This window comes from Gossypium hirsutum, chromosome D07, assembly GCF_007990345.1.
Source record: "Gossypium hirsutum isolate 1008001.06 chromosome D07, Gossypium_hirsutum_v2.1, whole genome shotgun sequence".
NCBI classification, from domain to species: domain Eukaryota; kingdom Viridiplantae; phylum Streptophyta; class Magnoliopsida; order Malvales; family Malvaceae; genus Gossypium; species Gossypium hirsutum.
Genome location: NC_053443.1, coordinates 3,097,142 through 3,124,205, shown reverse-complemented (window position 1 = coordinate 3,124,205; position 27,064 = coordinate 3,097,142). Strand labels below are relative to the sequence as shown.

The 27,064-nt window shown below is 32.7% G+C and overlaps 3 protein-coding genes across 5 annotated transcripts; 1 reads left to right on the top strand and 2 right to left on the bottom strand.

Annotated features, from left to right (window-relative positions):
* Positions 1 to 3,702: 3,702 nt before the first annotated feature.
* Positions 3,703 to 4,532, top strand: LOC107953816 (60S ribosomal protein L39-3). The gene is made up of 3 exons (XM_016889233.2): positions 3,703 to 3,920; positions 4,113 to 4,216; positions 4,339 to 4,532. Exons 1-3 carry the CDS (start codon positions 3,918 to 3,920, stop codon positions 4,385 to 4,387), a joined length of 156 nt encoding a protein of 51 aa, XP_016744722.1. The 5' UTR covers positions 3,703 to 3,917; the 3' UTR covers positions 4,388 to 4,532.
* A 1,134-nt stretch (positions 4,533 to 5,666) lies between these two features.
* LOC107953817 (protein ENHANCED DISEASE RESISTANCE 2) lies at positions 5,667 to 19,841 on the bottom strand. Of its 2 annotated transcripts, none has more exons than XM_016889234.2 (22): positions 19,021 to 19,841; positions 17,870 to 17,944; positions 17,549 to 17,602; positions 16,541 to 16,606; positions 16,360 to 16,418; positions 15,839 to 15,915; positions 14,955 to 15,080; positions 14,554 to 14,588; positions 14,057 to 14,157; positions 13,883 to 13,978; positions 13,480 to 13,544; positions 13,324 to 13,395; positions 12,771 to 12,941; positions 12,021 to 12,223; positions 11,841 to 11,901; positions 11,430 to 11,605; positions 10,513 to 10,614; positions 8,577 to 8,624; positions 7,826 to 7,969; positions 7,635 to 7,730; positions 6,995 to 7,096; positions 5,667 to 6,237 (listed from the first exon to the last, which is right to left on the bottom strand). In XM_016889234.2, the coding sequence occupies exons 1-22, from the start codon at positions 19,324 to 19,326 to the stop codon at positions 6,151 to 6,153; spliced, it is 2,322 nt and encodes a 773-aa protein (XP_016744723.1). In that variant the 5' UTR covers positions 19,327 to 19,841; the 3' UTR covers positions 5,667 to 6,150. The 2 variants fall into 2 exon arrangements, with proteins under 2 accessions (XP_016744723.1, XP_040952998.1); XM_041097064.1 differs by having other exon boundaries at positions 19,026 to 19,163.
* A 3,563-nt stretch (positions 19,842 to 23,404) lies between these two features.
* Positions 23,405 to 24,809, bottom strand: LOC107953819 (putative methyltransferase DDB_G0268948). 2 transcript variants are annotated; one of them, XM_016889235.2, is made up of 2 exons: positions 24,323 to 24,809; positions 23,405 to 24,246 (listed from the first exon to the last, which is right to left on the bottom strand). In XM_016889235.2, exons 1-2 carry the CDS (start codon positions 24,470 to 24,472, stop codon positions 23,614 to 23,616), a joined length of 783 nt encoding a protein of 260 aa, XP_016744724.2. In that variant the 5' UTR covers positions 24,473 to 24,809; the 3' UTR covers positions 23,405 to 23,613. The 2 variants fall into 2 exon arrangements, with proteins under 2 accessions (XP_016744724.2, XP_016744725.2); XM_016889236.2 differs by having other exon boundaries at positions 24,340 to 24,492.
* Positions 24,810 to 27,064: the final 2,255 nt, after the last annotated feature.

Sequence of the window (27,064 nt, the reverse complement as noted above, 5' to 3'; positions counted from 1 at the left end):
ATTTCTTTTTCACACTCTCTTATTGATTAAACCATTCACAGATACTAGAATCATAACAAGTTTCCCTTCATTAGTTTTGTCAAGCAAACTAAAATATGCAAATGTCACCAAATAACCATTATAAGTAAGACATTTAGCAATCTTACCATACCAAGTTCTCATTTCTTACTTCAACATATAAAGTGCCTCTCATAACTCGCGCACTCATTTAGGGTGATCTGGAGTCTAGATCTCTCGATCTAATTGTCTATGTGAACATGCATTATTCACATCCTTCTACCATAAGTTTCAATCTTTTCTACTTGTTGGTGCTAGTAAGACTCTCATTGTCATAAGCTTTGCCATTAGACTAAACATTTCATCGTAGTTTAGTTCATATTGTTGAAAGAATTCTCATGCCACCAAACAAACATTACACCTCTTAATCGGTCCACTATGCAACACTTTTATCTTTTAAACCCATTTGTAAGAAATAGGCTCACATCTCTTGGATTTGGCACAAGTTCTTTTGATTTTGTTCAAGTATAGTAATTTTTTAAGTGGAATGGAATGCAGGTCAATTTGCCATAGACTTTGAGTTATACCACATCTCTACCATCATTTATAACCCCAAAATTATCTAAGTTGAATTAAATTTGAGAAGCTTGTAATTAATCTATAAAAGCATCCGAATTTGATAATGTTAGAGTTGTGTGACCCAAATTCTAAGAGATTGTTTGCAAGTCAAGTTAAAGAAAAATATATTTTCTTTCTAGAAGATTTAGTATTTATTAGTATAAAATATTTATCATTTATTACCATAGTTTAATTGACTTACTAATTTAGCCTTAAATAGGCTCTTTTACAACCTTAGAAATAGACACCCATTAGATATTAGAACTCATAACACATTTAGAGAATTTTGTGTTTACATTTTGAGGATTCTTGTTTTCGGGGTTTAGTTTTTTATCTCCATCTTTTGTACTATTCGTTCTTTTGCCATTATAGTAAAATTATCTTTGCCCGTGATTTTTATCCTCTTTGGAGTGGCTTTTCCACGTTAAAATTTGTGTGTTCAATTTCTCAATTTCTTCTGCTATTTTTACTTGTTCGTTGCTTAATCGAGTCAATTCCTAACAAGTGGTATCAGAGCTAGTTTAATTTTCATAGATCAGCCCATTTAGAGATGGCAGCAATAAGATTTGAAAGTGAAAAGTTCGATGGTGAGACAAATTTCAATCTGTGGCAAGTTCGGATGATGGCAATTCTAGTTCAAACTGGCTTAGAAAATGTTGTTATCAGGAAAAAGCCTGAGAACCTAAATCAAACAGAATGGTAAGAGCTTGATGAAAAGGCCTTGTCTGCAATCCAGTTGTGCCTCACGAATACAGTATTGTAGGAGGTATTGATGGAGAAGACCTCATCTGTCTTGTGGAAAAGGTTAGAAATTCTCTATGCGACTAAGTCTCTGACTAACCGTTTAATGTTGAAACAACATCTATTTACGTTTTGCATAAACGAATATGAGTTTCTTAGAGACCACACCAATCAATTCATTACTCTTTTAAATGATTTAAAGAACGTTGAGGTTCATATTAACGATGAAGATTAGGCTATGCTATTATTGTGCTCTTTACCCACTTCATACAAGTCTTTCAAGGAGACCCTGATTTATGGTAGAGACAAACTCTTGTTCGAAAATGTGAATGATCATTTGTTGAGTAGAGACAAACTCAACAATGAGTTTGGTTTAGATAACAAGGCAGATAGGCAAGCTTCCGTTTTGGTAGCATCAAAGAAACGAGACAAAATGTGTCGTTACTGTAAAAAGTTAGGTCACGTCAAAGCAGATTATTATAAACTGCGAAATAAAAGAGCTGCTGAGAGTAATGAGGAAGATGTATATGGTGCTAATTTGGCCAATGAAAGTGGTGATGATTTCTTATTAGTGTCAACGAGCGACAACTCCAAGCTTACGTCCGAGTGGATCCTATATTCGGGACATTCTTTCCACATGTGTCCTAATAGAGAATGGTTCTCCACATACAGTTCAGTTGAAGGTGAAGTTGTGCGCATGGGAAAAAATTCATCTAGTAAGGTAATTGATATTGGTACTGTTAAAATTAGTATACACAATGAGACGATTAAGACACTCTCAGATGTCATGTATGTACCTGGTTTACGAAAGAATCTCATCTCCTTGAATCTCCTTGAGTATTTTAGACTTGAAAAGATGCAGAATCAACATCGAGTCAAGCGACATTAAAATATCTCGTGGAGCTCTCGTTTTGTTAAAAGGTAAAAGAACTGACAGTCTTTATATTTTGGAAGGTTCTACAGTGACCGGTGAAATCGAATGTCTCTCGTTCGTTACGGAGTCGAAGTCAACTCGTTTGGAGCGGAGACAACTTGGTCATAAGAGGAAAAAAGGTATGACTGTTTCATTGAAGAGAGGTTATCTTGGATGCAGGTTTTGAAAAGTTAGGGCACTGTGTTCGTGAAAATCGGACCCGGGTTAGTTTTAATTTGGCAGTGCACAAGTCGAAGGCTAGAAGTCTTCCAGTTTCTAAGCATAGATTCGACTCAATTAATTCCTTGCATAGTTCAAGGTAGGCCCGTGGCGGGCTTTGGCAAAGATAACGTTGAAAGAATTCGTGTCAAGGTGGAGATTGTTAGAGTTGTGTGATCCAAATTCTAAGAGATTGCTTGCAAGTCAAGTTAAACAAAAATATATTTTCTTTCTAGAAGATTTAGTATTTATTAGTATAATATATTTAGCATTTATTAGCATAGTTTATTTGACTTACTAATTTAGCCTACAAATAGGCTCTTTTACAACCTTAGAAATAGACACCAATTAGAGATTAGAACTCATAACACATTTAGAGAATTTTGCGTTTACATTTTGAGGGTTATTTGTTTTCAGGGTTTAGTTTTTTATCTCCATCTTTTGTACTTTTCGTTCTTTTGCCATTATAGTAAAATTGTATTTGCCCGTGGTTTTTTATCCTCTTTGGAGGGGTTTTTCACGTTAAATTTGTGTGTTCAATTTCTCAATTTCTTCTGATATTTTTACTTGTTCTTTGCTTAATCGGGTCGATTCCTAACAGATAATACCTCTTAGTTTAATGACCACTATGAAAATGTTTTACCAAATACCACATTTCGAGCTTCACATAAACATCTCTTGATTCCACTAATGATCTCATTTTGTGAATAGAAAATACTTTCAATCTCACAAGAAAATGACCGGCAACAAACAAATAAAGCAAAGAACTCCACATAACTAAATAGAAAATAAAATGTTTTAAGAGATTTTGTGTTTGCCAAATTATAAGCTTTCAAGAAAGAGAAAGTTGGTTCCAAAATCTTACTCAGTTGATGTAACACAAAACAATCAATTTCCAACAGTCAAAATCGATGTTGTAATTTTAATGTTCTAATAAATCAAAGACTTACATATATCTTTCAAAGATATTTAATTTAGGGTTTTTAGGCAAACATATTTTTAATGCTTATATTATAATATTATATATTATTATAAAATTTAATTTTTATGTGACTTAATATATAAAAATAAAATGCACTTTAAGATCTAAGATCCAAATCCTTCCTCCTTAACTTTGATTATACACAAAATATATATTATAACATTAAAAATAAGCCGAGCTTAATTTATTAAAGTCCAAAACCGATTTATATTTTTAACTTTTTCAAATATAGGATCAAGCTTCCAATTTGAAGTGCTTCAAGTGGAGAAGACCTCAAGAATGAATATAAGTGGCCCATATAGATGGCAAAAGTAGCTTAAATTGGGCCGAAATTCATCAATAAATGTCCACAAAAAGCTAAACCCTGAAATTCCCAGCGCTGTGTCTCCGAACCGCTCGTAACTCTGCAACATCAAGAACTAGCGCTGCATCCCCAACCTTTCAAACATGGTAAATCTCCCTCCTCTTTTTGTTTTCCCTTTTTTATAATCTTCATTTATTTGAAGCTTGAATTTCTTTATTTCTTTTTCTTTTGGAAAAATGGTCGGTTATTATCCTTGTTTATATGCAAAGAATGTTCAGAGTTCTGAAAGATAGGTATCTGAAATTTTTGTTTTTGAATGGTTTATTTTGATATGACAGCCTTCACACAAGACCTTCATGATCAAGAAGAAGCTGGCCAAGAAGATGAGGCAAAACAGGCCCATCCCTTATTGGATTCGTATGCGCACAGATAACACCATCAGGTCAATATAGTTTTCTTCATTTTCTTGGATATGTTCACAAATTCGTTGTTTTTCTTTCGTTTTATTGGTATTTTTGGAGCATTTATTAATGGGTTCTTTCGATTTTTGGTTTTGGTGTGCAGGTACAACGCCAAGCGAAGGCACTGGCGCCGTACCAAGCTAGGGTTCTAAGCTCGATGGGGTTCTTTAGATTAAAGAGTTAAATTTTGTTTTTCCCAAGTATTTTTGCTGAATTCTATTTATGTGGGATTTAATATTATTAGGAAGAGATATTGATGAAATTATTGGCAATATTTGAATTCATGATTTTGGTTTAGCTAATGTTTGCTTTTAGAGTTATCTTGATTTGAGTGCTTTTCTGGTTGCTATTCTCTGTTGGATGATCCGTATGTGATTGAGATTTAAGAGTGACGTATTGACAATTTTTGCAGTATTATGAATGAATGAAGTAAATTTGAAATGATTAGAGATTGGTTTTTCAAGTGATGTATGCATTAAATTTGTGTAGTGCCATTAGAGACCATAAGAGGTGAAAATATCAAATACTCAAACAGATAACGTATAGTGTTTGATTTATGTAAATTTAGTAAATAGAAAAGATAAAATGCAATGATATAAAGATTTGAATTGGTAATGGGTTAGTGATGGAGCGGCTGCTTTCTATTAGATTTGTATCTTACTCTGATGAAATGGAAAAAGTCCAGCACTTTTGCCAAGTGAACATCTCTTCTTTCTAAATCATCATCTCTCTCTTTGCATGGACAGTGCATGTCTAATTTTTAGTATATTAAAAATTAATAAATATAGTATTATGAATCTTTATAATAAACATATTAGATTAATTTATATGCTGACTATCAAAAATAGTAGTTGAATTGAACCAAATTGAATTTCATCCATTCAGTTTTTAAAAATGTTAAAAGTATTTTGTATATGCTTTCTAATTTTTTTTATAGATAGTTTTTTTTTACTAATTTATATATAAATTGCTTTTATATTATAAAAATTATAGAAAGCAATAAACTAATTATAAAATTTGGATGATGTTTGAATAGAAGTAATAATCAAACCGAAATACAAATTGACTGCTACGGTTCAGTGCTTATAGTGAATACAAATTTAACGGAAAGTAAATTCTATTAATAATTTTTAAATTTTGTTTAAATTTATGTTTTAATCACCCAATTTCTTAAAGCTATTTAATAGTCACTAACAATTTTAAATTGTTATATTTTGGTAAGTCTTTTTATTAACATGTCAGGTCATTCCTTAACAAAAATTAACATTAGTGAGTATTACGTCAAGCAATTGAAATATACTATTGAAACATAATTTTAAACAAAGTTTAGAGACTGCTGATTTAGTTGTACCCAAATATTAATCTATCTATAATATATATATTACAACTCGATGGGTGTGAGTCAGTAACGAAAGAACTTAAACAATGAAATTAAATGGAAAGATGCAGAGAAAACTCCACAAATTCTTTATGGATAAAAGGAATCCATTAAAACAAACTATCCATCAAAACAAGTCCCAAGTGACGGATCAAATATGTCCCAAATTCTGTGGTAAAATTTTAAGTACAAGGTACACCATTTGTTTCTTCCATCTATATGATGATCAGGTACCAAGTATATAAAGAGGCCATTTGGTTCTTCAACCTATATGATCTTGAACCAAGCATATAAAGAGGCAATTATATTCAGCACAAGATCAACCCCCAATTCGAAGATCAACTATTAACCCAACGCTAGTCTTCTCAAATCGTAGACTGAAACGAGTGAAAAACTGGGTGCAAATCCAACCTAACTCATCCATCATTTAATACTATTATCAAATAAAACTATTAAACTTGGAGCCTACTCATATTCATACCAACCAGTACAAGATGGTTAAGGACCGGTTTAGCCACAGTGGTTAACTTCAAGCCTTCAGTGGTTCACAGCAGATTCAGGCTTCACTCGGTTCAGTCGGACAGTGCCCAATATGTACTCTGGCAATTCTGCCTCTTCCTTTCCCTGCAGAAGGAGCAAGTGTCAATACATGTGCTTCAGACGTGTAAATTTAAATCTAAAATCTAGGAACAATTCAATCTTACACAGCACTTTAGAAACACTTTCATCATTGTGAATAAAACATGGTACAGTTTCAAAATGCCAACAGAGGGTATTGCTCAAAGAATAAGTGGTTGACGGAAGGAATATGTCAAAATTTTGTCAACAGTGAGAATAGGGATTTCCAGAACCCAATCATATTTCTAATTAGCAGCCAAAACTTTGGGAGTTTGCTTCTTACGAAAGCAACATGTACTAAAATTGTTTATTTCATGCATGTTGCAGCAGCAAAAAGAGACCAAGGGGGAAAAATAGTTTGGGCATTTTAAAACTTGTAGCATAGGAAAGCAACAGATATGCTGCAATACAAAAAACCAGACAACCCAGAGAAAATATGCTTAACTCCGACAATTTTGAGTTAGACAAGCAAAAAGTACAAAAGGAAAAGTGCTGCTAGAGTTGCTGTTTGTTTTCTGATTTTGTTCTCAAAACAAATTGCAAAAGTCTCCCTTTGATAACAGAATTTTTCAGTACACAGTTCTAAAACATGCCCCAAAGTTTCAAAGATGATTCAAACAGCAAATGCACAACATTCACTTGACATTGCATGAGAATTAACCATAAAACATCCCAACCATTAACAAAGCTCCTGTCTAGGCCAAAAACAAAAGGCTGCGTCAGAAGACAATAGCTTGAAAATCAACAGCAGAAAAACACAAACCTCTATTAATATTGCAAGATCTACTACTAAGCTTGTGACATATCCAAGGACAAGGCCAATAACACTTCTTGCTACAGATGATGACCCAATATCCACGTCAATCTGCATAAGAATAGATTCAGCAACAGTATCATCAAGATCAGAACATCCTCATCTAACAAGTTTGACACCAGGTAGGCATTAATTCTCAATATAGAAATAGAGATAATCTTAGTATATATCTCTGCAGTAGAACTTCTAAGATTTATAGACAAATCTAAAAAATTTTAGCTCCTGATACAACCTAGACTTTAAGATTATAAGAACATCTGCAGATTTCGTCTTCCTGTATAAGGCAGAAGATATGAGATTCCAAAGTTTCCACTTGATATCATGCAGTTAGTTAATTCATGTTATGAACACAATATATGTTTTTCATATTATCTGTAGTTTCAGGATGAAGTACATCAACTTCATACCTAAAACAAAATGCAGATTCCAAAGTTCCTGCTTGATCCCATGCAATTAATTCATGTTTTTCATGTTATTTGTAGTTTTTAGATGAACTGCATTAACTTCATACCTAAAAATAAAATTAGATGCATATATCACTAGCATGCCTATTGAGGCAAGCAAATTAGCAAAACTGAGGTTGCATTACCTCAAGAAAGTTGTCTTGTCTGAAATACTTGCAGGTAACAGCTTTCCCAAGTAGGCAAGCTTTTGTTCCAACCGCACGCTTGACCATCCAATAGCCCTGTGCATATGAGAGCAAATAAATAAGCCTTTCAATAGCATTACAATAAAATAAATAACTGACACTGGAGATGTCAACAATATAGCATTTCATACCTCAACAATGCTTGGTATCAGTTTAAATCTGGCATCACGAAACATATCTGTTCCATCCACAAATCTTCCCAATAAAGAATTTTTATTCACAGGCCTTTCAGCAGCATAGTAAAGGACCAAACTATAGTTTGGTTTTGCAGGGACCTGAAAGAGAGACAGCAAAGCATATAATATCCTCTTTGAAAGACCAAAATCAAACTAGTGGCAACCGAAAAAAGAATTCAATTAAAATTCTTCGCATGCTACAATTCTTCCCATTTTCATCCTCCAGAGTCCGCATTCCTTGGAGAAAATGGAAATTAGAAGTGAATATGAAGGCCAGAGAGTGATCTTAGTTGACCATTTACAACAATAAAAATTGTTCAATAATTTCTACTTTAGCCTTCATATCATTCACTATGTACAAACATGCCTATTTATGGATTAGCATTTCGCTAAATGAACTCATCATATTCTTTTCTGAAACTATGGCCTAAGCATTATCACCAATAATGATCCTACAATAGAGCAGGGACTTAAAGGTCAGAATGCCAAAATTATATGTCCCAAGCATTTAACGATTAGTTTTCTGTAGTACTTAAAGGTCAGAATGCCAAAATTATATGTCCCAAGCATTTAACGATTAGTTTTCTGTAGTAGTAGTCTTTTAACATGGAATGCCACTGAAGGAAAGAGTTCAATAAAAAATCCCGGTATATGACAGGTATTTCGTTCAAGAGCATGCACCAGTAAAAGAGGTTGGAATGCATACCTCGAGATTAATCACAAGGATAAATGGAAGCTTTTTTCCAGCATCTGACTGAAAATGAAAAATAGCAGTAAGGTTAACATCAAAAAGCTGTTTTTCAATCATACAAAACCACATATGATAGCTCAAATATTTGCAAAATTAGCTAGTTATATCAGGAAAGGAAATTTTTCTGTCCCCGTGAGATAGATAGTATTACAAAGGTGTTATTTATCTGTAAAACAGAGATGCTCCAATACACTAGGATACAAAGATGCAAGAATAGATAGTTTGACAGTTCCAAAACAAATTTATAGTCTCTAACTGCTTGGAGTAGCAAACTATTTGCTGATGGATATAATGCAAGTATAAACAGTCAGTTCAATAATTCTCAAAATAGAAAATCTCCAAACTGAAAAAAAAAATCTTAAACAACTGCAAATCCACCTGGCATTTTGATAGTTACTTACCTAAGTGTCATAATACATAAAAATGAGTGCAGCTGGGATGAGGATGCTACAAAGGCCGACTGGGTGTACAAGAAAAGATATGACAATAAATATATGATCTGGAAAAGATTGGGTTAGTGAAACCATTGAAGTGGGAAAGGGCTTTGCTTATTATTGTTAGACAAAGTTATTAACAGAAGAAACTAAGAATGGTTTCATTTCATCCGATCTACTTTCTCAAGCTCCCACATATCCATGACCTAGCCCAAAAAGAGTCAAAGACACATCATCATCCAACCTACTTAATCTTTATTCCTTAACTTCAGTCAGCAAACTTCATCTAAAAGTAAGGTTTTAAATATTTCTCTGGTATTTTTATTTTCATTCAGTCATTTTTAATTCCACCCTTTTTTTTAAGGAATCCAGAAAAAAATGTTATTATCTATTATCTTTGTTACTTTTTATGATAAGGGACGGGTATGCTTGTGATTGGAATTCTTAGAAATTAAATGATGAGAATACTTGTCAGGTCCCTCTATTATAAGGACTGGTTTAAATCAATCCCTCTACTATTAAATTATCAATTTAATCCTTGTACTAGTAAAAAAATCAAATAAAGTTAAAAATTTTAAACAGTAAATATTAACTCTGTTAAAATCTGAACTGATTTGGTTCCTTTCACTAGTATAGGGACTAAATTGGGACTAATTTAAACCAATCCCAATAATAAAAAGACCTGCCAATTTCATTCACTGAAATTAAACTATCATCTATATTATTCTTTGTAATGCTTTTTATCTAGTTTTTTTTTTCCCCAAAAATTGTATTATCTTAGATTTAATTATGATTTTTTTTTCAAGGCAAAAGGTTAGTTCAAGCTTGAGTATGGAAATTTAGTAAACAAGCCTAATCAAGTCAAGCTCAAGTAGTTCAAATTTATCTCGAGCTTAGCAAATGATACTTGATCAAACCGAGTATCGAGCCACAAGTTCCAAATCAAGCTCAAGCTTACCACTATTCATGCTCAGTTTAACTATATTACAGCCCCACTTAGAACTGTCAAAGTAAACGTAATAAATAGTAACAAGCATACTAAATATAACTTTCTGCTAGATGAATGCTGGTCCATTTATTTAATTATCTACAGAAGTAAGGCTAAATGTATCCTATAAGAAAAACCTACAAAATATATACAATTTTGCTCAGAATAAAAAGTATTCCTTTAGCATAGGAATAGCTAACCCATAGCAGGAAAAATTATGAATACAGAAAGCTACTGTTTACTTTTATACATTTTACCATTAAATTTTGAGAATGTAAAATGAAAGATCTAGAAGGATGACACTGAATTGTAGTAGTAAGGCTTTTGTGCACAATGAGTCAAAGTAAATGAAAAAATAAAAACCAAAAATCACAAATGCAGCAAAATTGCTAAAAGCGAATCAATTTCACACAATGTTAAAACACAGTTGCAAAGAAAGGGGAGCAAAATACAAACCCTAATATAATACCTGAACTAGAGACCTTGGATGCAATGCAATTTTATCTGTGGCTGTATCAACTTTGAACCAGTCAACAGCTATTAGTTTGAGAAGGGGATCTGAACCCATTATCTGTGAAAAAGGTTTACACCATTAATTGATTCTCAACAGAATAACCAGTATCTCAGCAGGAACAAGGAATGATAGGCCAACATCACATATATACTAAAACCAAAGCAAGAGGACTGTCCCTCTGTCAGATGTGAAACAAAAAGATTTTTTTCCATCATAAGAAAAGCCATAATTCCTTATTTGCATTTAAAGTTGCACATTATTTCACAAAAAATTCATTACGCCAAGATAATAACAGTTTCAAAGCAATCAAAGAACTCGTACAATAAGAAAGCTAAAATTAAGAAATGAATCAAAATGTGATAATAGTTCAAACAAAGCACCTGAAACGACTGAACTAAACCAGAGGGTCTCAAATTTTAAACTAAACAAAGACTACAACAGTGAGACAGCAAATACCACCAGCACATACACATGTAAAGCCAATTTCAGTTCAGAATTTAAAGGAAACTAAATCACACTGGTGACCCATCATAAACAGAATTAATGACAACTGGAAAACAAAGCAAACTTATCAACTCAGGAGAACAGACAGAATGTGGAGCACTTCAGTCAAGCAGACACTGACTGTCATTCCAATGTCCATCTCATTTGCCATAATAATATACTAGAAAATCAAGCTTCGATCTTTTGCCAACAAGCATATGGTTTGTTGGTAGACTGTTGGACTCTTAGTTCCAATGACCAAGGATCAAACTCTGGCAATCCATATATATTCATACTTTGTTTATATAAAATAAATAGATGAATGCACCCAAAACAAGTAAAACAAGGCAAATGGATGTAAAATGATTTAGAAGAAAAGGAACACTCACTTTGGCATTATCTTTTAAGTAAGTCTTTCCTCTTATCATAAATCCCGTACCACTAGGAGAAGTCCAACAATTTGAGTCAGTCTCATCCCTTCCTTTATGGAGGGAACCACTGAATTGGCTTGCATCAACATGAACAGAAGGTACAGTAGGATCCAATTCCTTATTTGCATCAGAAGCTGCATACGCAGTGACCTCATACTTAGCATAAGGTAATAGCTCACAAATGTATTAAGGATAAGACATTGTTTAAGCTATAAGCTATAATTATTTGTTACTGACAACCAAAAATGAAAACAGAGTGCATGAGTCAATAGTGACAGATTTCCTCCATAAAATTTTCCTTTTCAAATAAGAATAAAAGGTAAAAGCAGATTGATCTTTTGCAATACAAATTTTAAGAAAAGAAAGAACCTGAAACTCGCTTCAAAGCTAAGCTTGAGATGGCCCATGATACATTCTTCAGCTTAAATTTCTGTTCATGATAAAGTTGAGAGCAAGCTATCAACGACAGAGGTTTTTAAGAAAACAATTAATATATCTGTTAGATAAAGTTGAGGCACTTGTGATTTTCATTGAGGCAAATGGAATTACCTTCTTCTCTGCATCATCCTCACTCTCTTCATCTTCTGAAGATGAAGTAGAATCACCAGCAATTGCATCATAGAATTCATCCTGCACTTCTAAATCCTCAAACTCGCTGCTGGAAGTTGAAACATCAGAAAGTTTTGACTGGACAACCGTGGCGGAAGATTCAAAACTCAGTGATGGATTTGCTCCAATATATTCCTTTAACCCTGAAACATATTTACAAGGAAATTTAACTACAATACAGTGGCAGAGGCATAAATGATATCTGTGGCAAAATCCTGCAGGTTTTGACCCTGCATTTAGATGCGTTTTTACGGTAACTCTTAAAAAATAGTCATTTATGTTCTCGGTGTAGCCAGCAATCAACATCTGCGTGCAGTGTTAGGAAAGAAAGGTATTCCTTTATGGCCACACTGTCAGAAAGTCTAGCAATATATACTCATTATAAACCTATAAAATGGTTCAGTCAAACATCAATCCTGTTCAATAGATTTTACCACTGAAGATAGTCCATCATGGCCAGATCATGAAAGCCCTAGGGATAGGAAAAATAGTTGGGTATTTGAAGATCAGTGTAGTTAGGTTGTCTTAGCTGATCACGTCCCTAAAATGCATAAGAAATCTGAAGCCCGGCAGTCTAATAGAGAGAGAAGATATGAATTCCTGAGACAACATAACTAGATGTCTCTAAGTCATTACTTGTTAATATCAGATCATAAGTAAGATGATAAGAACTTGATCAGATAACTAAACCTGCCACTTGTGATAATAAAGCATATGGGATGGTCTTTTCAAACTTTGAGCTGCTATTTTTCTTCCATCGAAGCCATCCAGAAGAATGAATCTCCAACATATGTGTTACAAGACATTTTGTGGTGTTTGAACCCATGGGCGAATTTAAACTTCTAACCTCCCACGTAGATGCTGCCATCAACAAACATAGAGATATATATTATGAACAGAGATAAAGCAACACGTGGTCTGTTTACTAATGAAACCTATAAAAGGCTTATCTCATAGTGCTCCACGGCCCCCTAGCACTACCTTATGAACAATTAAATTGCCACATAATGGAAATAGACCTCTAAAACTAGCATTTGCTGCTACCAATAGAACATACAAAAATAATCACATTTACATGGATCAATCAATCCCTTCAAAATTTTAAGTATGTAGAGGAAGTAGAGATGCAAATAAGAAAGATAGCATTTCCTCTTATTCTAGATGCACTGTGCATTCAAGCAATCGAGATCAATACAGACTTCAGATAGAAAACAATTTTCCAACTAAGAATACTGATTCTTACGGTTAATTGGTGTACGACGGTATCCAGATCTTGAAGACCGCTTCTTATGTACAGCTGGAAGTTGCAAAATTGCTGCCAAAACATACATATATCATATGTGAGCAAAAAGGAGCCAAGTTAATAAACTAAAAATATTATCAACATATTATCTCTTACTGTATGCCCCATCTTGCCCTCGAAACCACCGCCTAGTGAAGACAAAATCTCTCTTGGATTGCCATCTAGAAAACATGCAATATGACAAATAAATGCAAGCCAATGACAGAAGAGACAAGATTCATGCCAATTTGATTAGTTGATGATTAACTGAGGAAGTTAATATTGTTCAACCTCTAATTACCACTATCTGTTTTAAAAAGAAAAATAAATATCATTTAACTCTTAATTATCACTATCTGTTTTAGAGGAAAAGAAAAAAATCGAGGATACATCAAATCAATCATAAGTACAAACTCTTGATTTGCTTGATAAAGTACACTTGATATGGTTACTACATGTGCACTACATATTGTGGGAAAATGGTGCTTCAGAAAGTAGTAGTCCCTTCTGCAAAACTTACCGAGTAAGATATTTTGGATCATATGTTCCATAGACAACATCATAGTGTCCATCATAAGAATCTATCAGCTCCAAGTCAGCAGTCAACATATCCCACCTGTGAAGATCATTAGTTGAGAAACCAAACTTGCATACTGGGAATATAAAATCGAGGAACATAGAAGGAACAACTTACTCATATCTCTTACGGCGTTCCAAATTTAAGATTACTTCAAAAGCGGTATCTGCGCTTGCATCTACAAGACCAACAGCCTTTACAAGGGCACCTTTTCCACGCTATAAATGTTCAAAGATAATTTAAAGAAAAGAATGACTCGTTCATCTGATGAAGAGTAATTGTAAAATTTTGATATTGTTTAGGAATATAAGAACAAGCGACCAATGATTATTTGAACACAAAAGAAAGCTGCAGCAACAATCACAAGCACTGAAAAATTTTAAATCTACAACTTCAATTAGCAATATCTGTAAACTGCATGTTTGGCACTGAGTTAAGTTTTAACTGCTAAGTTAATAATTAAAGTTGCTTTATCATCAATGTTCCTGTACATATTTTCTCAACATGAATGGAGTAAGGCTAAAGTTCCAAACTTCCAAAAAGTATGTGGGAAAGCCTATCACGACATTTGTCCTAAATGAAAAAGGAAATAATAAGTATGATCCCATAAGTACCTTAGAATCAGCCACATCCTCGAAGATTCTAATACCTGAAACCAAGCAGAAACCAAACTATTAAATGGTTATACAAAAATTGTTTCTCTATTAGGACCACATCATTTTCTCAGCATATTGAGCGACCCAAAGTAAATTACAGATTCAAAATTTTCATCCTCCACATCTTAAGGAGCAGAAAGTTTTAATTGCAGTAAAACATTAACAGTGACAGTATAAGAAATACATCATTACAGATTTTCCAGTTCAGTACGGATTATTGTCTACAGTGCTTTTATATAGATCATTGCTCCAATCCAAAAGTTTGATCCTATTGGTATTATTTACACTTCAATATCTTGACATTTTTTTTTTGGATTAATGCATTTTGTTTTAACCAAAAGAAAAATGTGTAAGCATACCATTGACTGTACGAACACATTTCCATTCATGTGCTTCAATTGCATCTCCAAACTCCCCTTCAAAGTATCTATTTGACGTACCACTACCACCCAAGTTTGAGGTTAGCCTCAAAAGCATTTCTGGACCTATGACAGCCAAAATAAAAGAAAACTACAAATTTAACTCGGCACTATAAAATAATTATATTAAGTACAAAAATCATTAAAACATACATATTAGAAACATAAAAAGCTAGTCTTAAAATTTTAAAATAAATAAAAAGAAGCCCTTCATATCAACTAATTCCTAATTTAACTTCTCACTTCCTCACACAGGTTTTTGCATGGATATGACGCGGTAATTCTTTTTCAATCTCTCCAAATCACAAATTTTCTACAGAACATTTATTCAAGGATTTTCTGCGCTTCACATGACAAAAATGCACGCCTAAAAGGCTGAAATCTCTAACACCAACATGTTTTCAGTTTTAAGAAACCATTATCTTGATTGTCAATATCCCAAAGACAACTATTTTGGAACTGTCCGACTGGACTAACATGCATACTTACTTTTATCACCGTCATTTAAGATTGGAAAATTCCAGCAAGACAGTAACTAAATAATGCTTTGTAGAATGTAGACTATGAGATGCAGCATTTTCTTTAACTGAAGATTGAAGCATAAAGCATTAGTTTACCATGATCCGACAGTAATTTTATTGGTAATATCTAAAAGCTGCACATAAAACTGAACTTGAAATAGTTTTCCATAATAATTTACATGAGGAAGTGACTATGATACACTAAGAGATCATTTTATACAACAAAGTGGACATAGCAGAATCCTTTTTTAATGCAAAAGATGCAATGGCCCAAAACCATAATGATGACAACTACCAACTCACCTTTTCCAATTCTTATAAGATTTTTTAATCCATGTGCATACCGCCTTACTCGTGGTCGATGGCCATCCAAATCAATACTTCAAAAGAAAACAGGCAGAGTAATTGATGTTTCTTCCAAAATAGAATGTAGGCAAAACAAAGTATAATTTGTAGAACAGTTGAAGAAACTAGAAAACAATTTGACTTTGTTACAGGTGCCTACTAGCTATTATACTTTATAGTTCAGCTACATGGTCAAAATAAACATATATATTGAAATTAAATCACCAGTCAAAATACCAAAACCAAAATTTTAGCCTCAGCTTAAGTTAACATCAAAGAACTATGTAGTTATACAGCATTTTAATCTATTATTAGTCTCTTCTGAACCTATAATTGGAATCTATTAATGGAAATCGCCCCCCCCCCCCAATCTTCACCATACAGTCAGGATCCATAAAATTTGTCTAAAATCAGTCTTTAATTATTAGCAAACTCAAGTAAGGCTACTATAGTAAGATGGCCAAGGAAAAATGGCTTACTCAGCCTCCATGTTTAATTTGTTTCTGGTACTACCTCCTCTTGAAAGCTCATATTCAGCCTGTCAAAATAGGTGGCAAGTTACGTGAATGCATAAGAAAAATCATAAGGAAAATAAATTCTTCTCTTCTAGGAAAGCAACCACATATATGATTCAAATCATTTTAACTGACTTCCTTGTACCTGTTGCTTGGCATGATCAAATGCTTCCATCCATTTTCGAGCTTCTCCAGCTGTTGGACAAGCAATCTTGAAGCAGAAAAATGCTAAGTTAGTCATAAGACACTTCAGCACACAAGACTATCTAACCATTAATAAGAAAAGTAACTTAAGGAGCTAATTTTCTGTAGAGAAAAAGTAAAAGTTGTCATTTTCCCTGTCCTATGCCAAGAAGTAACATCACCGGAGGAACCAACAAAATGTAACATGGACTCACCATAAGACATGAAGGACTTGCAGACAAAATTTTAAAGGGAAAAAAATATGGTTTTGATTACTGAAGCGATCACATTTATGGGAGCAATATAATCAAAACTCAAGAGAAAATGATATTCTCAGAGAGGTACAAGAGGTTTTCCTTCTAGTTGCCGTAGGAGAATGGGGATCCATTATCTCTTTCCAAACAGCTAGGTTCAAAGATGGATTATTGTCGCACTCAATGGCAGTTTGAAGTTGAACAAGAACAAAGTGGTTCAGCTAGTCAGCTTTAACCGGGAATGACAAGCTGTCCTAGTGATTCAGTTGCACTTATAAAAAGAACTAAAAATAAAGCCAGCCAAAAAGCTAAATAATAAGTCAATAAGGTTAATATATCGCCAGGATGCCCATAGAAATAGTAGTCCTCATAAGCCAACCAGGTATATTCTTGTCAATAATTGCATCTTCCCTTTTATATTACATGCTAGGCAAGAGGAAATACTTATAAAGCTTCTCAATCAGTTACTGATCCCAACCACAGGATTTAATATCTTTTGACATCTTTCAAAATTAATTGAAGGGAGAGGTTGAAAATATGAGCCAAGGCAAGCATGCTATCACCCAAACCATTTGTATAATAACTTGAAAACTTACAATTTCCAACAACTCGACAAACTCAAAGATTATACATACCAACAGAATGCCATATGTCATGCACAATAAAAGCCAAAATCTAGCAACCATTATCAGTTCAATCGTTTGAAACAAACTTACTTCTCCTTTGTTGGACTCATCCAATCGATTGTAGAACTGTATAACATATAGATCCTACAAATAGTTAACAAAAGAAAACTGTCAAGTCTGACATGAAGATTGATTGACCATAAAATATTAAAATAGCCAATCGGAAAGCAAATCACGAAGCAATGAAAAAAAGCTTAGACAACCAACCACCTGAAAGAGCAAGTGGGAAAAAGAAAACTGGAAAAAGAAGAATGAGAATCACAATATCCTATCTAAGAGCAAAGTTTTGAAAGAAAAATGATAGTGAATAATATCAATGAATTAAGCAAACAATGATTATTACACACTTACCCCGTCATTGACTTTTCGCCGTCCTAACTCCTCCACCATCAATGTAGGTCCTATGACACCCTTTCTAATAGGTTTCTGGACAAGATAACATATCAGAAACCAATAATTCATAAACAATTAAATTGGAAGAATGGTCCGACCCACGTAAATTAAGTAATTGCTTCTTCAAGCACATTGGCAAGAGATAATAAAAAACAAGCAAGAGAGTTGAAAACAATTTCCTCATATAATATTGTATTTGAAGGTTTTTCATGCATAACATCATGATAAGTAAATAAATAAAGGTCTCCTTTCAAATGTGATTACAAGGTCTCCTTTCAAATGTGATTACAAAGAAGACAACCTTGAATTTGAACTTTGTAATTGGATGCCTACATGAGTTGCCACTTTCCAATAACAGAAGACAGTTCTACTATCAAAGCCCCAAGTTGAGTAAGAGGCATTTAGAGCCTTTTTTCATAACAATGTAAAGGCAAGTTAAATTCTATAAAGAACTGAAATTGATACTTCTAAAAATAAAATAGTGAAGCCATGTTATTTAGATCATGTAACCCTTAAAAGGCCACATATCAACGAACTTTAATCAGCTCTCCGCAAACTCCGAAGAGTCTAGCCTTCTAAGAATAGCACTCTCTTCTGAATGGTGACCTCCTAGAAGCAAATAAATTAGTTCCAGATAAAATGTTGCAAATGCTTCCTCATTCAACTTATATATTAAATTTTTAACCAGGTTTTCTTATCTGAGAAAACAAATACTAACTTCTTAAAGGATGAGCACGATTCATAAAGATTATATACTTCCTCAACAGCAATGCATTTAACCTTCTTTTTCCTTACCGTGCTTATGCTAAATTAGCTTAAGGCAGCCTTCTTTTCCCTCACTCTACTAATTCAACACAGTTTGGAGATATACCAAATAATTAGACCCCAAACTCAACAATCTCAATGTCAATCCATTCACTGGAACACCCTAACTAGAAGGAAGACTACCTAAATAAGTTCTTTAATTGTCAATAATCAATATCCTTCAACAGCTCAAGAATCCAAACAATGAACAAATCAGCATAACTTAAAAATTACATGGCAGGCATATACATAATGGCAAGCTCCAATAAATCCAAAAAAACAGAAAAGGAAGTGACGAGACGTACAATACCGGGGTTCTCGTGAGGATCTCTTTTGTACATCATTACGTATTTGCCCTTTATAAAGAGGAAGCGAAGATGACAATACTCATGGCCGATCGAGTTGACTCCAATATGATACACCCATCCGAAAATTTCATAAATCCCCCTCTCATCCCCACCATAGCTGGCTGTAGGGGTATGCCTATGTTTAGGAGCCCCGTTAGTATTGGCGTCGCCGCTGCTACTGCTTCCGTTGCTGCCATCCAACAACACTTCTTTCTCCTGTCCTCCCTCGCCTCCCTCCTCCTTCAACGCCTTTGTTGTTTCCATATTCTAAAAACTCAGTTCCAATGAGAAAACAAAATTTCAATTGGGTTTTGATTTAACCTGTAGCTTTCTTCCCAATTTTTAAAAAAATTTAAGTTGGTTTTTAATTTATCAAAAGCGGATCTGAGGGAGAGAGACAGTAGATTGCAGCTAAGAGGGAAGAGATGAAATGGAAGAATATATTCTTATTTTCGCCATTCTTTGGTTTTTTACTTTTCATTTATAGATCTGTTGGCAAATGGGTCAAGTTTACAAAAATTAAAATTTTAATCCTCCTAATTTAATTTATCAAAATTTATCTTACAAAATTAAGAAATTAATTCAATAAAATAAAAGTATTGAAAAAAGTAAAGGGATGAAATTCATCAATAAATTTCTTGTTTTTATTTCGAGTAAAATTAAATTTGTAAAAATATATATTCAAAGTGGTCAACCCCGTCGAGAAATGATAAGAAAAGAAAAACGAACGTTGGAGTTGCCAGTTGCCACATATGAACAGTTGGTGTTCGGTTAAGAAACTGTCATTGCAGGTGCAGGCAGGAACCAAAGAAGTAGGCAATTTTGTTTTTCCTTGACGTGGCGAAATCTTACTGAATGCAGCAGTGGAGTAGGTCCCACACGTCCATGACACGGAAACCATCCTTACCAAGTTTTCAACGCCCGGTTTCTTCTCTATGTTCCATTGTAGTTTTCGACTAATGTCAGCCGGAACCGCATCACTTATAAAAACCCTTCGAACCAGTTCACAAATATACAGTTCCGTAATATCACATTGCGACTGATAAAATTTCGCAAGCAAACCATTAACACTCGGAGGCTTCAACGGTGCCATACTAAACAAGACACTACCGACCTCCTCAAATGTTATCGCCTTCGTTAGCTTCACTGTATCCCAACTCGAATTTGTAGCAAAACCTAGTATTCTGATCTCCATGACACAACTAGTCACAGTACTGCACCTTCTGCTTCCAAAGTAACTTCTCTTGGTACAACACCTCCTCCAATTTAAACCAGGTAGCAACTTCCTTATCTCGCAACCTAGCCAACTCATGCTAATCTATCTTATGTTGAACCTTTTGCAACTGTGCAATAACATCCTTCTTCCTCCAAAAAATATTGCTAAACACTTTTCTTTTCCAATCTTTAGGAGATCAGTCTGTGAGTTGCATCACATTAATAAGCAAATCATTATTAGAGCTCCAATTATCACTAACCATCTTCTTGAATCCAGGATGTAACAACCAACCAGCATTAAATCGGAAAGGTCTATATGCTTGTCTGGACACTCCCGGTTCCAATGAAAGTAGAAGAGGGCAATGATCTGACGAGTTTATGAAGATGGCAAACCAAAAACGACAGTAACCATTTAATAATTAAATTTACATTTTAAAAGTTAAAAATTAGAAAAATTTAAGGGACTAAACTCTAAAAAAGTATAACAACGTGAAGATTTTTAATATATAGTATATCATATATGTATAATCAATCAAACTTTTCCAAGTAATAAAAAATTGGCAGCTGATCTTTAACTTTATTTATGTCTAGAAAGTGGAACCTTCTTGTCAGTCTTTTTTTTTTCAAGAACTTTCTTGTCAGTCAACTTTTATTAGTAGCAGTTATAAATAATATTTATTAAAATGACTCATTAAAGAAAATTTTTTTTTTTTAATTATTAATTTCATTATAGAAATGTTTAAAATTATTTATAATTTTTCTTTAACTTTTAAATAAGAGGATAATATACTTCAACATATTTAAACTTACCCATATATTTTTATATTAATAATTATATTAATATTAATTAAATTAAGATTTAATCAAATTATTAAAATAATAAACTGGGAAGCATTATTGTCAAATTTGAAAACTATATTTTTCCTATAAAGATTATTGTTAGATAGCATTAAAATGATATGATGTGTTCAACGTCCTAACCACTCAAAATTTTGTTTGGCATGGAAAAAGATAATAAAATGTGGGGTTGATTCAGTTGTCAGTGTTAAATTATGCTATTATGCCACGTCTTCATAGGTTTCTCGGCTATTTTACTAAATTAGTCTAAAAAAATATTATATTTATAAAAATAACTCAGGTTTAAAAATAATTATCAAAATAACTAAAAATGAACAGTACCTACTCGTTTTTTGCACTCATGATTGCCTAATAATTATGTCAGACTTAAAAAAATTAATTTTTTGGGTTTTGGCCTGTCAATGGTCAGAACTCAGGTATTTTTTTAAATTGTATAATATTGATATACGAAAAAAGAAAAAAAAATGAAAAAAAATTTTGGGTGCTGGCCTGTCAATGGCCGGCACCCAGTACAAATTAAAAAAAAGTATTTTTTTGTGTTAGAATCAGATATAAATATACGAAAAAATTTTAAAAAAAATTTGGGTGCTGGCCTGTCAATGGCCGGCACCCAGTACAAATTTAAAAAAAAAATTCATATCAGAATCAGATATAAATATACGAAAAAAATAAAAAAATTTGGGTGCTGGCTTGTCAATGGCCGGTACCCAGTACAATTTTAAAAAAAAATTCTTTTTTTTCGTGTCAGAATCAGATATAAATATACGAAAAAAATAAAAAAAATTTGGGTGCCAGCACCCAGTACAATTTAAAAAAAATTCGTGTCAAAATCAGATATAAATATACGAAAAAAATAAAAAAAAATTTAGGGTGTTGGCCTGTCAATGGCCGGCACCCAGTACAATTTTTAAAAAAAAAATCTTTTTTTGTGTCAGAACCAGATATAAATATACGAAAAAAAATAAAAAAAATTTTGGGTGCTAGCCTGTCAATAGCCGGCACCCAGTACAAATTTTTAAAAAAAATTCTAATTCTGACACGAAAAAAAAGAATTTTTTTTAATTTGTACTGGGTGCCGGCCATTGGCAGGCCAGCACCCAAAATTTTTTTTATTTTTTTCGTATATTTATATTTGATTCTGACACGAAAAAAATAATTTTTTTTAAATTTGTACTGGGTGCTGGCCTCAATGGCCGACACCCAAGAAATTTTTTTTATTTTTTTCGTATATTTATATCTGATTCTAACACGAAAAAAGAAAAGGAAATTTTTTTTATTTTTTTTGTATATTTATATCTGATTCTAACACGAAAAAAATAATTTTTTAAACTTGTACTGGGTGTCGGCCATTGACAGGCCAGCACCCAAATTTTTTTTTCATTTTTCTTTTTTTCCTTTTTTCGTATATCAGTATTATATAATTTAAAAAAAATACCTGGGTTCTGGCCATTGACAGGCCAAAGCCCAAAAAATTAATTTTTTTAAGTCTGACACAACTATTACGCAATCATGGGTGCAAAAAACGAGTGGGTACTTTTCATTTTAAGTTATTTTGGTGATTGTCTTTAAATCTGAATTATTTTTATAAATATAATATTTTTTTGGACTAGTTTAGTAAAATAGCGAGGTTTCTCAATTTCTACTGTATATGTTTGGCCTTTGGTACCCAAATATTATTAATTTGGAACCACAACATTAGAAAATCCCTTTAATTACTTCAGAGAGGTTTATGCATTATATTAATATATTTTATACTTATTCAAGTACAATATGATCTAAAATATAAATTTAAAATTTTGTTTAAATTCATACATATTTATAAATAGTTAATTTAAATTTCTTTTAAATTTGTGCATATTATTTTTAAAAACATATGTTTATATTAATTATCTTTTAACTTTTTTAATGTTTACATTATAACAATATTATATATTACTATAAATTAATTTTTTTATGTTATAAATTATATAATATGTAAAAAGAATAAGATAATATAAAACATTATAAATTTAAAAGCGAGTCAGGTCTGGTTGATTCGGGTCTTGAATATTCAAGCTCGAGTCCAAGCCCAATTCATAAGTTAAATGGGTCCAAATTTTTGTCAAAATTTATTTTTTAAGCTTAATATTTTTATCCAAATCTTTTTAAATTTCGAATGAACCTTTAAGCTTAAATGGATAACCCAATTCATTAATAGTTCTAAATTATCTCAATTATGAATTTTTTTTCATAAAAAAAATACTAGAAGATGAAAGAAGACATCAATAAATAATTCATGGATAATAACTTCTTTTTATAAGAAAGGAAAGAGATGTTGGAATAAAATTATGTCTATGTTACTTATCACATGTAATATTTTTTCCTTTCAAAGAGCTAATAATGGAAACCGCAAGAATATAAAAAAAAGCTATTTATTATTAGACCCCAGTTATCTCATCTGATCTTCTCATTTAGCATTACGATAACCAATCATGGTAGTTATGCACCCACTTTTCCGATCCTCAGATAAATCGGGAATTTAACCAGTTTTTGCCCACCATTTTCATCTTCACCCCAAGCACGCTTGAACTCTTCAACCACATGCTCGCTCAAAAGCTCCACACCCTTCTCCTTACCCTTCTGATACGCGGACCATGATCTTAAATAAGTAAAGTAATCCTCTAAACCCATCCATCTCTCATTCTCAAACTCAAACGGTCCCGTACTATCCTCTCCATCGACTGCCTCGAACGGAAAATCGATGGTTTTGTACTTATCATCCACCATCTGTCGTGCTGAATCCCAGTATGGGTTTTTGTAAAATCGTTCAAGCACCTTGTCCATGGAGTCGTTGACTTCTGGGGTGGTGTAGCACCATGCCGCGATGATCCCATGGGGTTTCTTCAATACCCATTTCACCTGTTTGTAAAATACAGGAAGGTCGAACCAGTGCACGGCTTGGGCTATGGTCACTAGATCTACACTTGATTCTGCTCCCACTTTTTGTTCAAGCTCGGCCAAGGACATTGTTGGTGAGGTTTGTTGGTATCGGATATTGGGGAGTTTTGTTGCAAATTCAAGCTGTTTTGGGCTCGTGTCTGTTGCTATCACATTATTGTAAATCTCAGCCAACTGAAAAAGAAGAAATACTTGATTAATCTTCAAGCGACAGTGTTGAATTGCTATAAAATTAAAATTTTATACTTACAGATCGAGCAGCCTGACCACTACCAGTGCCGACATCCCATGCAAGATCATGTTGGGGAGTCTTTGAGGCAATGAATTGGAACAAGTGTGGTGGGTAGCTTGGTCGACCTTGTGCGTACTGCTTTGCTTGCTTGATGAACAAATTTGCCATTGTTTTTTGTTTTTGCTCTGGTTTGGTTTTGATAGATGATGAGTGACCCACCAATTACTCTGCTTTCTTATTTATAGCTTCCCAGGAAAAAGTACGAGATAAGATAAAAGGAAGGGAAGACAAAAGAGAATTGTGTATCCATGATGCAACTGGTGAAGGTGCCAAGCATCGACGGAGGCTCGCAAAGTTTTATCGTGTTTCTTCTTCTTTTGGGATACATGCGTAGTCTTTAAATTTCACAGTTGTTTTTGTCAATTTAAATCTTAATATTGAAAATAATGATTGAATCTTAACTCGATTAATATGAATATTACTTTTAATAATTTAAAAAGATGTAGATTTAAATACACTAAACTATATTATTTTAGATGATTGTTCTATATATTATATAAAATAAACAAATATAATCTAAATTTATAATAAAATTGTTTACAAAATCTTGAAATTTGATAAAAGAAAGTTTTAATTTTAATAGATGACACTATGATAAAATTAAAAATTGAATTAAACAAATTACGCTAAATATTTCTTATCCCTGTAGCTTTCTTTGATAGCTAAGCTTAAGTAAAATTTTCATTTCTTAAATATCATCATCGTCGTCGTCATAGGCTTTTGGTCAAAATTGTTTATTTTGAAAACTCGTGTGACAATGTGTCAATACCCTAAAAAATAGAGAATATTCAGATCAAAGAAGAAAATTCCAACCGAAATGCAATTTGATTGGAAGACTTTTTGGTAAGCCTCCGGTCCATCTTTCAACAAGGCTACAAGACAATAGAGTATTTTCTTTCCGAATAATCTCATTATAGGTTCTGATTATATCTGTTGTTTTTTACATAATGCTTAGAATTACCTATAGCCTCTTCCCAACTCATAAATAGGAGGATATTGCACTTCAATGCACTCAAATTCACGTCCTCCTATATTGGCAACAATATTCATGCTAATCAACAATAAAGTATTATTTTTTAATATAGTAATATATAACATAATTTTAATATAGTATTATTTAATTTAAATATTAACATATATATATATAAATATATATTAGGGTAAACTATACTAGTAGTCTCCTAACTATTAATTTTTTTAATCACCTAATCATAAAAAGTTACAAAATGATTACATAACTATTCAACTTTTTCTTTTTTTGATAACCTAACTATTCAAATTTTTCTTTTTTTTTCTCACCAAGCGTTAAATTACTAACAGAAAGATAACTTGACAGCTTTTAAAATTGGCATAATAACCGTTTTAACGCTCAACTTTTATATATTGTGTCAGTTTAGTCTTGATTCCAAAAAAATAGCTCTTAATATTTACACATTGTGTAATATGGTCATCTTTTATAGGCTCACTTTTATTTGTGACATGGAGGTTAATTTTAAAAGAATGAGAAAAAATGAAAATTATTATATTGGATTTTGGGTGTTTTCATTTTTGGTATGTTTCTAATCAAATTTATTAATTTAGTTGATAGATGTGATTTTTTTTAAGTATATTTCCAATGAAAGTCTTGGGAGTGGCTAATTCTGATCGACGATTCAGTCGACCACCATAATTCCTATTTTGTGATGTTGTTGAGTTGAGAAACTTGATAATTTGGTTGTCTGTCTAAACTTGCTCCCTCTTCTGGTTGAATCTCTATGGGAATTTGGAGGATTTAGCCGTTTATTTTTTGGGGGTTTTCAGATTTGCAAAGAGCATGGAATACTGCAGAAATGAGAAGAAGATTCTTGTTTTGGGCCCTATTTCTATTTTTTGTTTTTTGGTTTTTTCCTTTAGTTTTTTTTTTTGGGTTGTTGTAGACTTATCTTATAACAACTCATTTTCAGTGAAATCAGAACAGTGGTTTCGGGACTACAAATTCGAGTCCAAAAGAAAAATTATTTTAATATTATTTTATGATCTGCATTATAATTGAAATATCGTATGAAAATTTTGTAGAGAAATTTTATTGGTTACATGTCTATTTAGATGGAAAGGACCAAATTGTAAAAAATGCAAAAGTTGAGTTCTAGTAGCTATGAGTATCAAATAGCTATGGAATTCAAAATTGGAAGTCCTTATATGACAAATAGACCACTAAGAGGAGTTAGTAGATAAGTATGCTTAGTCATCCATGGAAAATTAAATAAATAAAATGACTAATTTGGAAAGTAAAAGATGAAAATATGAAAAATAATAAAATAACATAAAATATCATCATTTTATCATCTTTCCTAAAATTAAAGATGTTGAGACCATTTTTTGGATGGAAAACGAGGTCGACTTGGATTTTGAAAAATGAAACGAGAGTCGCCACCAATCCTTTTTTTATGAGGTATGATTGGATCACCTAAAAAATAGTTATTTTTAATAAACGGTTTGATTTTATTAAAACAACAACTTTGGTCCACGAAGTTCAGAAAAACGAGTTCGGGAGTCGGTTACGCATGAGGAAGGATTAGCACCCTCGATACGCCCAAAATTGGTACTTAGTTGATTACTTAATGTCTTAGTGTCGAAAAACTGAAAACTTTAAATAAATTTAAAAATACGATCCTTGTATTAAAATGTTAAAAATTTTGGGGAAAGGGGCACATTCCACGT